General features: G+C 57.3%; 1 protein-coding gene across 1 annotated transcript; it reads right to left on the bottom strand.

Annotated features, from left to right (window-relative positions):
- Nucleotides 1-1,504: 1,504 nt before the first annotated feature.
- Nucleotides 1,505-5,209, bottom strand: MIND_01425100 (Aldo-ket-red domain-containing protein; the record flags this gene model as incomplete). The annotated part of the gene is made up of 16 exons (XM_037370633.1): nt 1,505-1,546; nt 1,604-1,702; nt 1,764-1,942; nt 1,988-2,060; nt 2,111-2,253; nt 2,303-2,357; nt 2,406-2,458; nt 2,506-2,591; nt 2,636-2,752; nt 2,809-2,935; nt 2,983-3,183; nt 3,240-3,266; nt 3,307-3,440; nt 3,487-3,537; nt 4,432-4,628; nt 4,682-5,209. 16 exons carry the CDS (start codon nt 5,207-5,209, stop codon nt 1,505-1,507), a joined length of 2,112 nt encoding a protein of 703 aa, XP_037213014.1.
- Nucleotides 5,210-13,339: the final 8,130 nt, after the last annotated feature.

The following is a 13,339-nucleotide window of genomic DNA, read 5'->3' as shown; positions in this document are numbered from 1 at the left end:
TATGCCCCGCGGAGGAGCGCATTGCCTGGTCAGGCGGCGCCATCCTTAAGCTCCCACCTGCTCATGAGGTGGTGGATGCCATCGCAAAACTGGCCTTCTTCATGTCCCCCCGCCATTGCGCCCGTATGTGCACTGCATCAATGTCGCCTGGGAGGAAGTGAATGGCTTCGCCGAAAGAAGCAGAGACGCAGTATTCAACGATGTAGCCGGCACGCACACCATCTGTGACGTGCTATTCGCCGGCATCTCCAAGTTCGTTAACCTACGCAAATTCTATGGCCACAGTCTCATATTCACGCTCTCTGCGCCGCCAACCTTGCAGGGTCCGCGGCCCGATTGAGCTGGATCTCTTTGCCTGTTCTGTGGACTCCGAGATCCAGGCATTCCTTCGTGCCGCTATTAACGCACTCGACATCCGTATCCGTGTCTCAAGCGTCAAAGTCGCCACCTCGGCAGCATACAGTCCCACGTGCACGCTCTCAGAATGGTTCGCGCTCTTTGAGCCCATCACACTCTCCGCGGTCAGCCTGGACATGGATCAACCAGTGGAAGGGCTTACGAGTGTGCTACCTCACGTAAAACACCTGGCGCTTAGACTCTCCGAGGGCTGCGGCGCGTTGCTAACCTACTCTGGCTGTGTGCAGCTGCAAGCGGCCTTTCCCTCAGTTGAGCAGCTTAGTGTCGAGGCGGCACTCTATGTGGACGATCCGGGGCTGCCGTGGGATGGCCCTAACGGCGGCGAACCGTTGTTTCCCGCTGTATTCAAGCTCACGACCACGTATGAAGCCAGTGAAGCTTTACCCCTCCTCCTGCGGATTGCACCGTCTATCCACACATTGCATGTCGAAAACGCTGATGCCACAAGCTTAGTGTCCGTGCTGCAGCGCAATAGGCAGTGCATCCCCGTGACAATCACGACACTCACCCTCGAATGCGACTCGGAGGACGGCGATCTTGCCGTGTGGGGGCGGTCTTTGCACATTTTCCGCACCTGCATACCCTCGACTTCACCGTAACGATGCTGTCCGGACGCGTGCCCGCCGTAAGTGAATGTCTCCTAAGTGTCGTCATCCGAACTGTGCCCATACCCTACTCAATACTATCACAGCCTGCCGCCTTCCTCACGGGCTTCCCGGCTAGTCTTCCCTTGGGTTTGCAGCGGCTCGAAGTCAAGTACTCGGACACGAGTATGTTCTCTCGCCGTGGGCCCCGGAGCGGTTCCTCGTCCGACACCTTGGTGATGCAGACAGGACAAGTGCTACGGAGGCAGCTGCTTCGCCGTTGCCCCAATCTGAGCTGGATTTCGATACTTGCACCACCCTTCCATCTCAACCTCCAGTGGACAAAGGACGCATAATCATGATATAGACACATACGAATTGAGCACACCAGATCACAAAAGATATTCAATATTGATAAACGAGAGAATGAGTGGCATTTGTATTCTTCCTTACTTGAGCTGATCTTGTGGTCAAAGGAAAGATAGGGGTGATATTGCACCGAGTCAAAGGATGCCCTGATCCAGCGGCGGGCGACCATACGTCTCCTACACCAACATCATTAGTGCATTATCCACCTCATCATTGGATAGAGAAATACGCACCGGCTCCTGCGGGCGGTTACCCAACACAGCCTCGATCCGCGCCAACACCGCAGCATCCAGCTTGGGCAGGACCTCAAGCGCGCCGAGGTTCGCCTCGAGCTGTGCGACGGAGGACACGCCGAGGATGACTGTGGAAGTGTGGCGGTGCGCCGCAACCCACGCGAGCGCCAGCGCGGTTCCGCCCAGAGTTCAGCAAGTCGGGGAGAAACGACGCACCCGCAGCAATTTGGCTGAGGAGACGCACTTTCCAAAGCAGCTCTTCGCCCTGGGGACCCTCCGTCGCCCCAGAAACATGGGCACGGTGGCGAAGCGCGTGCCGTCTGGGATGCCCTCGTTGTACTAGCAAAGTTAGTTTACGTGTTAGAGGGGTTGAGGAGGATATACCTTCCCCGTCAGCAGTCCGCCCTGCAGTGCAGAGAATGCGGTTGTGCCCAGGCCGTACTTGGCGTACAAAGGGCTACAAAGTCAGCATTAGCTACTGCTGAAGTTTGATGGTTGCCCACGCACGCGCGTATTCCTTCTCCGGACGTTCGCGGTGGAACATGCTATCGTCTCCTCAGCATTATTTCGAAGGAAGAAAGAAGATGGCGCAGACTTGTGCTTGCACTGCTCCGCGATCGGCGCGATGAGGTTTAAGCGCGTGGCAACATCTGTGCTGCGGGTAAGCGACGGGAGGTCTCGGGAGAGGTACACGCTCACGATGCGCCTCCTCGATCTGGTGCGCGCTCCACTCGGAGGTGCCCCAGTAGAAAGCCTGCGTGTGAATCTTAGTGGATATGGATAGACAAAATCCACCACTCACCCAGCCCTGGTCGATAACATAGTTAAATGCGCGGACGATCTCCTCCATCGGAACTAGCCTGCGTCAGTTGACCTCCTTATGGCGAATGTAAGAAACCCACCGGTGGTATCGCAACGATGCGCGAAGATGACGTCGACATAGTCCATCTGGAGCCGTCGCAAACAAGCCTTCGTGCCCTCGATAACGCTGTTGCCAGTCAGAGTTGTAGGAAGGAAAGGAAGGTGGCGCACTGTTTGTGCGACAGCCCCGTGTCGTTCGGGCCCGTGCCTGGCTCGTGGCTCCAGAATATCTTGGTTGAGATGACGAGGTCCGTGCGGCGCCAGCCAAGTTCTTTGATAGCGTGTCCCCTGATTTTGCTGGAGTCAGAGAAAGCGTGGTCAGAAGGGAATCTCAGGGAACGCACATTTCGCGCTCAGCCGCACCTTTCTGGTAGTCCTCCAGGGTGTCGAACATGTTGATCCCATTCTCGAAGGCGGCCTGCATGATGTCCTTGACGCTCTCGCCGACGACGGAGCCTCCGAGGGTGAGCCCTGTCGAGAGCTCAGCTAAAGCCAATGGGGAATGCGCAAAGACGGACAGCCGCCGAGAGAAGAGAGCGGCACGCCGCAGACCGCTGGGGCCCAACCGGCGGAAGGGCATCGCTTTTGCGTCGAAGACGGGGACTGGAGAGGACATGGGGGCAGGTGGAGAGGAGTGGAATGGGAATCGATTGCAGCATCGGCGAACGGGCCGGTGGTGTCTGCGGAAGGCGGAGCGCCCGTCGGTGGGGGCAGTAGACCTATTAGTGAAATGAGCGATTGGCTCTGCGTGATGAGCAAGACATGGGTAACGCACCGTGAAAAACTTGAACACGCGTAGCGACTATCAGGACCCAGTTACGCGGACGAAATAGCACACGCACCTTGTCCCCGCCTTCGGTTGTGCCCTGCTGCTTGCCATCCGGGCCGTCCGCGGGCTGATTTCACGCCGCTTGTTTCCGCCCAGTAGAGGCCGCCACCCTGGGTGTCAGACTCGCCAGCGAAAAGTGAGGGATTACTGGGGAGTAGATCAGCGAAATAGAGACTGAATGCACAACACGCACCTCAAGCCACGCCAAATCGACCGTCGCAGCCCATCCCTGCTCCTACTCGCGCTGTGGCTCAAGCATAGCATTCGTGCCGCGCTCCGACCAGGGGCGGGACCGTCTCCAGCGCATGGATGGAAGGAGAAGACAAGGCGTGGCTGCTTACGTGGCACTGGCGATCGGCATCAGGTCCGGGCTCGGCGGCCGTGACATCAATCTCTGGTTTCTTTCCTCCGCTCCACGACGACGATGCGCTTGCACGACGATACCTAGCGCACCCTGCGGGGCCACTCCCGCACGAACGACAATCCGAGGCCCAATTTCTCTGGTGCATTTCTACTCCAGACATCGCCCTGCTCGTTCTCATAACTCGGGCCGGCAGTGCGTCCAGGACTATGGTCGAATGCCACTCCCCGTGCTCGTCAGCTTTCTTGCTCCACCCGCTTTGCGCCGCGCCGCCGCCGCCGCGTTGCTAGCCGTTGCTGCGCTGCATCTACAAGTTTGCCACCCCCCACGGCTCTTCCTTCGCCTTAGAAATCCAGCCCTCGGGCCGGTCCATATATCCCCTGGTGTGTAGCTCCGGTCGCGCGTTCGCCTCGCGGACCGGCTCTTGCGCGACACGTCAACGACACTGGCCCGCGCTTTTGCTTCCTTGCCGCCAGTATCTTGACGCCCACGACAATTGTACTTAACGCCTGAATCTACGGATCCTCTAGTTTGTCGTCCACTCAACGTGCACTTACCAGCAAGCTCTTCCGCACTGAGCTGTCCCCCCCGCATGACTGTGTTTTCGGCAACGGTCATTTGATGCTTGTCATATCTATTCGACAACATGCTGGAATGCCCTGTCGTCTTACCAATCAAAGAAATATTATCGAAGTTAGGCATGCACGAGTCCAAACACATGTCCGAGTCGGCGATAGATTCAATCGCTGGTCCACTGCAAGTCCAGGAATGACCCACGGATAACTATCTGCCGTGAGACCGCCACACCCTTTCAGTAGTTCTGCCTGGAGCTCATCCGCGCTTGGAAGACGGCTCAATCCCACTCTTCCCGTTTGCCCCCCGGGAAGGACAGCCCTTGAGGACCAAATATGGACACGGAGACTTTCGAGAGTGGGCGGAAGGATGGTCGATAGGCTGGCGAGGAAGTGAGGGGCCTGGAGAACGGTGTTGATAGGATCAAGGCCGCAGATAACAGGACAGAATTCACCTCGCTTGGCCGAGAATCACCGCTGGACTCTTTGACACGGAAATCGAGGGTGCGCAGGTTCGGGAAGAAGGCAAGGATCCCGGACCAAAGGGAGTAATTGCCATTATCCGACTGCAATGCTACGTTAGTTATCGTGGGCGGAATATACCTCTCGATGCGCTGGAGCGTAAACAGCAGTCTCCCGGCAGCTTCATTCCAAATCTTCAGTTTGTTCACAAATGGTGTGCATGGGAGAACTGCAGGCAACACTTTGCAGGCTGTGGTCAGCTCGCGCACACACGGAAGCACACAAGCTGGCTCGCTCGCGGCCATCTCTGTGTTATAAGGCCCATCGATGACCTGAACGCACAGCTGTTCGAGTCCCGGGAAGGTGCGCGGCAGCTGCTCGATGCCAGAGTGGGTTAACACCAATGAATTCTGGATCCGCAATACAAGATGTCGCACCCAGGGAACACGACATCTTCGGCGACACAACCTGGCAAGGCTGAGCAGACGCTTGTCAATGCACCAAGTGAACTTGACCAGCATGGCAAGATCGAGGATGTGAATCCATGACCAGAGATCCCCTTCTGGCTCCGAATCTCCAATCGCAAATCGGAAAACCAACTCAGAGACGGGAAGTCAGATATCGAGTGCACAGGAAGCTGCAGGAAACGCACCAGCGGCACCACTCTTCCACCACATCATTCTCTCGTCCCGCGGCCGCCGCTCACTCCTGAACTAGGCTTGACGGAGCAACGCCCTTGCACGAACAGTATATACCACCAGCCACGGTATGGCTTGCCAAAGCGGTCCCCACCCGGGCCGTCGCGGGTCAGGAGAACATCTGTCCAATGAGCCCAGGACCCTGCGCGGAGCGGAGCTAGCGGGGAACGACCCCGAGCGAGTCGAGCGGGGCATCAGGACGGTGCAGGCCTTCGCGTTGAGGGTTAGGGTCACGCTGGCAGACGGCCTTCTTCGCGGTGGGTCCCTCCGCTGTGTCGGCTGTGCGTGCGGGACTTATCTGCGGAGGTGTAGCTGAGCAAGCGGCACCACCCCGACGTGCCCGGCCACCAGTCGACGCCGGCGTTCCACGAGGTTGCGGAGGCGTATAATGTCCTTCGACGCCGGCGTTCCACGAGGTTGCGGAGGCGTATAATGTCCCTGCGGGACGCGGTACTAGGTGTGCCGCATACGGTTGATTTCGTGTGCTTCACAGAACTGAGGAGACTGTGACAGACGCGCATATGACAACACGCTTCCGTGTGAGAAGTGGACGCACTTGAAGGCACTGATAACTTGGAGGATTCCGATTCAATAGTTTACAGAATATTTTCCACTAGAAGGACTACCAATCATTGTCATATTTCCCTGGGGCGCCCGCTGAGCGACGCTCCGCAAGCATTTTATCCACGCGCTCCCAGAACCCCGCACTAGTCGCGCCGCCTGTCCACTCATCCTGCCACTCCGGCCAGCCGATCCCCTGGTGGACCAGGAGGCACGCAGGGTGCTCTATGAGGCGTTCGTCGAGCGGCACCTTCCCAACGCGCTGGTAGGACAGGACGAATACATTCAACCGCCGATGTGGATCCGACAGCACGTCCAGCAACATGTCGAGCGGTGGGGCGTCCCTCTGCAGAATGTCGTGGTACCACTCCTTTGTATCGATGGCGAGATGCGTCAGCGCACGAAGCGCCAGAAGCGGCGGCCAGACTTGCGGCCAGCGGTGGTAGAACGACAGGTGGAGGTGTGTGATGCGCGTGAGCGCGGAGAGGTCGGGAGATGCGGTCATCATGTAGAGCGAGAGCAGGTTCGTGGTGAGCCGCCGGAGGTTGGGCAGAGTTCCGAGCACGTCTGCCGTGCTAAAATATGAGACCACGCGGTAGAATGACAACATCTTGGAGGTGGGGGCAGGAGTTCAGAATACTGTTAGTCTCAGACGAGGAGAGCTCTCCGTCGAGACGCAGACCGGTCGACTGCGCGATGAATGCCTGCCGGCGGGGGGTCTTCGATGAGCGCCCTGAAGGCAGACGGCGACAAGACTGGGAATGGTGTATTGAGAGTCGGACCAGCCTCCGGATCCCGAAGACTCAAGACGTTGTACAGCAGCGGCTCCACACTGGCGGCCACAGCTGGTCAGCGAGAGAAACGGACCAAAGTACGCATTGCCGGACGCACCACTCTTTCACCCACCACGCTACGCGCATCAACACTGGGATGCCCCGCGGCCGCTGCAGCGCCGCCTCGCGGAAGATGTGCAGCTCGATCTCGCGGGGAAGGGCGGGTCGTCCATGAGAGTGAGAAGCAAGATGCGGGGATGAGTCAGCTGGCGACCGCGGGAATCAATCAACTGGAAGCGCCAGTGTTCCGCAAAATGCTGTATAACATCGCTGCAAGTGCCTACCAGCGAAAGACGCGACGCCGATGCGGGACAACGCTGTTGGCAGCCAGATGCCAGCGCATAGTGGACGACGCAGAGGATCGGTCGAATAACGGCGACTGCACCATTCTTGGGGGGAAAATTGGCAATATGTTGATTAGTAGTGCACGGATACAACAACGTCTATTACACTGACAATGGGTGAGCCCCAATTACTAGTATCAAGTGCACAACACACCTTGTCCCTCTGCACACGACAACCATGAGACCCGCCGAGACGGGTCAAGGAAGATAAAAAATTGTGCCACGACGACGGACAAATACGATGTACAAGGAGCCGCGTGCGCTGGCGCCCACCCGCCAGCCACATTTTATTTTTGAAGCGCCTGATCCCATGTCCATCCTGCCTCGAAAGCAGGCTGTTCCTTCCTCGACACCAGCGCGGGCCACCGAGGGCAGAATCGCAAGGTCGGCTCAGACCGTGTGGGGGGAAAGTGGGCGGAAAAGAAGGGCGATGACCCGTGTTTGGCGGGCGGCGCACGGACCATGCTGATGCACGTGCACAGGGAGCCATCAAATTCATGTCCGTGGACACGTTGGCCGTGAAGGTTTTTGGGCACCATTGTAGTCCTTTGAGCGCAGAATGCTGCACTGTGTCCTCCGATACCCGACTGTATTAAGCTGGAGAAGGAGCTTGAGAGCAAGACCTGTCTTTCAAGTTGAGCGCAGTGGCTTGGCATCCCAGTCGGCTGTCACACGCTCAGTGACGCTCTCACGCGGCAACCATTTCTCTCCTAACAACCGTGTTGCCCAACGAGCTCCTCCTCGACGTCTTCCGACGAGCGTCAAGGGATGACCTGCACAATGTCGCCCGTGCATCGCGGCGCTTCTGCTCTTTGGCTCGCACACTCCTACTCACCAACCTCTCGTTCCTGCCCTATACCTTTGACGACGGAGCAAACGCAGCAGTTGGAGGATAAACTGGGACTGTTTGGGTCGAATAGCGTGGCGCCGTCGTCAAGTGCATCTCTGTCAACCTGCTTAGCTGCTACTCTGGGTATTCGTACAAATTCAGCGATGTCAGGTTCAGCGACGAGGACGAGATTCATTCTATGCTCCATAGCGTACTCACGACACTCCCCCCGCTTGGCAATCTTCGCTACTTCAAGGCTGAACAGATAGAATTCACGACCGCGGCGCTTGGTGCGCTCGCCCAGCTACAATCACTCGAGACATTGTTCCTCATCAACTGTGCAATCCCCCCTTCTCTCGCCAGCTCTATGTTCCTCCAGAAAATATCCATCAGCAGCTTGATACTCGCCGACTGCAGCGAACCGAGCTCCTGGCTGAACCTTGTAGCCTCAGCGCGTTTGCGCGCTGCAGATACGATGGGAAGCAGCAGCGCCAAGTCTGGCATTACACTGCCAGGGCGGAATTGCCGTACTCCCGATATTCCTGAATACCACCCACCTCACAATTAGTATCAGAGGCTCGGAGACCAGTGAACTCGCCACCTTGCTCAACACCGCCTTTCCTAGGCTGGAGTCCCTGATACTCACGACCGACAACATTCCCTCCCCGGTAGCCCCTCCGGACCGCGATTTGCCATGCACATTCCGTACTTTGACACAGTTACAAGCCACGCTTGAGCTGGCATTGCTTATCCTTCCGCTGGCCAACATTGACAAGCTCACGCTACTGGGACCCGATCGCCAGCCCTGCTGCTCGCCCTTGCTGCCCTTCCTACGCACACTGGAGCAGTCACGGATCTGACGCTTGCAGTGCTAGAGGGGTGCGACACTAGCAGCAAGCTGGCATCCATAGCCAGCTACTTCCCTGCATTGGATCTTTTGAATGTCCACCTCGCATTTCACTATGGAGACGAATATGTACACTCGGTGGGTGCCTGCGATATCGACAAGTACAGTATGAGGGGTGACGAAATCAGTGGGACTGGGACTGGGCCACCCCAAACCAGTCCTACTGATCGAGTCCAATCCCACTGATCAGCCCTTAAGCAAGGGTGATCAGTGGGATTGATGCACTCGACGCATGCTTCCTATGACCTCGGGAATCAGCTCAGGATCAATTCACGAGCTGCGCAGCAGGCCTCCGCGGCAGCGTGGGGTCCGGGTGGAAAACCCCGGCCGCGCCGTAACTACGTGATAAAAAGCTCCAGAGCACCTAGGAAAGTGAGAGAGGGGAGGAGGGAAGAGAAGAGTGCTCCGCGCAGCGGGCCCTGCGGCGAGCAGAGGCCCCGGCAGGGTGGGTCCAGGGCAAGGCCCTCGTCCTCTCTATCGTTAACGTTTTCTTGTTTGCTGAGGCTCTCCAAATCCCCGTTAGATCCAACGACAACTGGGAAGGGAGCCTAACCCGGGAGCATTGCGCTGCTCGGACGCTCGCATGTCCCACGACAACAACTCGGACTACGGAAGCACATTCGTAGAGCAGCTTTGAGCTGATTAATCTCACAAAACTATGGATTGCACGCCTAATGTCCTCCCCCTTACACTTCATGTGACAGCCTTTCTTGATTACGGCGCAGACATTACTCCCGCTGGTATCTCGCTGGCGAGACGTCTCACTAAGCGTGCCAATGGAGACGCTGGCCCAGCTGTTTTTGGCTGGATCACAATTTCCAATGCTACAGCGTCTTTCGATTGCGGCGTCCGAGGGTGACTGGGAGTTGAAACGACTGCGAATCCTGGACGCACCGGAACTGCGATCCCTACAAATACTCTCAGTGGAGATCATTGCGCTGCATCCCTCCAAGGCGCCATTTGCACAGCTAACAACCTTGTACTTCAAACGCCTCGCTGGAGTCTCTGCTGCCTTGGACATCTTGAAGCACAGCAGCAGCCTTCAACAATTCTAGCCTGGTAATCACAATGGCTTTGTCTAGGAAAATTGTCTGACTTTGACCTCAGAGCGACGAACATCTAGTATGTAGTGCTTTTGAAGTTTTCTCGTTTAACCCTCCAAAGGCGCCGGCAATTATGACATGTAGATCACGCTTATCGAGATGGATTTCTGTATGGACGGCGCCATCCTTTCCCATTCGAAACTTCTGCTAAGCGTCAAACAGGACACCCCGACATACTCAAAATACGCGGAGATTATTGCCAGTGCGTCTACTTAACCTGCTGCTTGTACCCCACTGACCGCGCCCAGCATTGTGCGTCTGCGTCGAGCAGACCTCATCAGAGTCATCTGCCTCCATGGATGACTTCCCGCACGCATTTATCCAGGCGGTGGAAGCGTATTTCGCCCCAAATTCCGCTGCACGCACCTCTGTCAACAAAGAGACTGCCAAACTGTCCCCGTATGATTACCGGGAGATGCAGGACACGACGTCGGACTGTCCGTCCCGGCGCCCGGCCACCGCCAAGCTGATACATATAATATGTAGCACTTCCGGAGGACTTTTGAGCATCTTTGGGCTGTCCCAGCCTGCGGCTTGTGCTTCCCATCACCATCATGATCAGTCGTAAATCATGATCAGACACGGTCACGTGAGGCCAGGCTGGGTAATGCAGGGCAACAGGGGCTGCTGTGCTGGTGGTGGATTTGGGAGAAGGAAATAGGGTGTGTGGTTTCCACGTGCCCCGGGGCTCGCTGCCGGGCAGCCGGGTGACGCGTTTGGGGTGGGGCTGCGAGGGGGCGCAATGAGCAGGGCGGTCGAGAGCAAGGTGCAAGCAAAGCGGACGCGCATGGCGCACAGTGCGGGCTGGGTCTGGTGGGGGCCGCTCTGGCTTCCGGGGTGTTGCGCACTGCGAGAGGAAGAGGTACGCGTCATGGAGTTGTTGGGACGACGCAGAGGATATCGATAAGGAGGGCAATGATGGCAGGGGTGGGGGCGTGGGTGGGGGAGGGCGTCCAGTTTTTGTCTCTTTGCTGTCAGGGAATATCTTTTTGCTGCCAGGAAATAGCTTTCAAGTTTCGCTGTGAGGGAATTGCTTCTCGTGTTGATGCTGCCAGAGCCGCGCGGTCCAGCATGGATGAGGAGGATTGCTAGCCAGCTACACAGGTGATTCCTTGGTCGCTGAGCAGGAACGACTTCAAGTTCGGAATAATGCTCAGTTTGCAGCTGCCACGCGCCACACCGACGCGATTCCCCTCCTCCCCCGCTCCTGTCCTCACCGCCTCTCCAGCACTCATTGAGTCTAATGTCCCGACCGCGACTTAGCATTTAAGTCTTCCTTTGGCTCAGCTGAACAGGTAACAAGAACTCACAGTTGGCAGTACTCAGTTACCACGCCGTATGCTCTGAGCCGACACGACCCATGTCACTGGCTCATCCTGCATATCCTGTACACACAGGTTGTGCGTCGTCGTGGTCCCGCTCGTGGGTGTGGTTGTGGGTGTTGCACATGGTGGGTGGCGGAAAACAGGGCCGGCCGGTGTGACAGGCGTGACTCGGACCGGAAAAGAGCAGTCCACCGACGCTGAGCTCAGGCCCCGCTGGCCAGCACGCGGTGCGCCCGACAGGACATACATGTGCGTCTCTCCATCCTGTTATCTGTGCCGTACTCATCGTCGCTAGACGTTCCTCGGCACCCATCCCGGCACTGTGCCTCGTGCCCAGGGCGGCCCCGGTGCCCCTGGACGTGGCCGCCTGCAGCTGTCGGCAGTCCTTGCTGGCTGACTGGACACCGCTGCGGCTGAGCGCCTGCCTGTGCCCTGCTCCTCCCGTCCAAGCCTGCTCTATTTCTTGTCATTGTTGTCCACTTTGTTTCGCATTTGTTCTTAATCGTCAATTACTCACCACCATTGGGAGCCGATCCGCCATCAATCACCCTCCTCGCTATCGACCGCTTTCCTGCTTCCGTGCTCTGCTTTTGCATTCTGTCACTTTGCGCCGCCTCCACTACCAGTACCAACAATACCTCTATTCACACGCGCACACACACACACACACTCTTAGCAGATCGAGTGTCATGGCAGTGCTCGATGATGCGTCTCCGAAGGTCCTTGTCCTTTGGTACAACAATCTTCCCTCGGAAATGGAGGAGACCGTCGGAGATGGCCCACTCGTCAGAACGTGAGGAGCAGGGGCCTTGGGCTTGACCTTGAACCTTAAGAAGTTGCCGGGCCGCTAGTGCAACGGGCTCCTCCAGGTCAGGCTCACCGGAGAGGTGAGGACAGGCCCAGTGGCAGTGTCTCAGGATGAACGCTGTCGTTGCCAAGCTTGTCCCAACGTACACAACATGCTCCGCAGGGGCACTGATGTCGCCCATGATCAGGAGCAAACCCAAGAGACATGCCGAGAACCAGGGTCAGCGGGAGCCAGAGCAAGACAGGGACCAGTGCGACACTGTGACAGGGAGCACGACCAGCATCGATATCACGAGGAACTTGAAGCAGCTGAGTTCTCTGTCATTCCATACTTGATACTTAGTATGTTTAGCGCCGTGGCCCGTGGGCCGTCTCCCGAGTCAGTGTCGCTTGTGAAATTTTGAGTTTAGGTGTAATACAACATCGTTGTTGTGATTAATCATCCCCGATCGCCGCCTGCTTCAGGTTCTCCAACTCCGCCCACGGCGGGAGCCCATAACGCCTGGAGCTTTTTGTGCAAATGTGCTTTGCATATCTGACAAATTCCATCCCAGTCGGCGCTGTTCTGCCATTCAACCATGTCCTCGCGGTAGTCGAACATAAGGAGCAGCACCAAGTGGTGGTCACGGAGGTGGTCCCGGAAGAGACGGGAGGACGCCATGCACATGATCCAAAGCTGGCACATGTCTTTGTCGCAAATTTTTGGTGGGGCGGGCTTCATGCACCCATCTAGACCCACAGCCACCTGCTGTTGTTTCGTGGCCCCACAAAGGACAGTCACTTGATCGCCAGGATCGAGCCGGGCCGGGACGCCATTGACAACCGTCCCGTTGATGAGCTGCTCCGCGAGGTCGTGCAGGTTGCCCGCGAGCCGATAGAACAGCAATGGCAGGACCCACAGCGCATTGATCTCTCGGGCCAAACGCACAAGCGCAATCAGGTGGTCGTCCCCCGGGCAGAACCACGACGCAACGGCGCTCGGCCCGTGGTCCCCCTTGAAGGTGTCGTCATAACAGGCGGTGAATCGGTGTGTTGTACTTATGCCCCAGCTGCACACACCCAATGACTGCTTCCACAGTCGTCAGCACCGGGAATGACCAGAAGGAGCTGCATGGGTCAGGATGAAGGCTAAGTATTGAAATGAGTGGATATTACGATGCACGAGGGCACGAAGATAGCTTTCAAGAACAGCGTGATCTCCTCCTTGGCATCCTGCAGCTGGACCAACAGACATCCGTCAACCA

This window comes from Mycena indigotica (genome assembly GCF_014461135.1).
Source record: "Mycena indigotica strain 171206Taipei chromosome Unknown Mind.scaff0019, whole genome shotgun sequence".
Classification (NCBI taxonomy): Eukaryota; Fungi; Basidiomycota; class Agaricomycetes; order Agaricales; family Mycenaceae; genus Mycena; species Mycena indigotica.
This window is presented reverse-complemented; position numbering and strand designations above follow the sequence as displayed.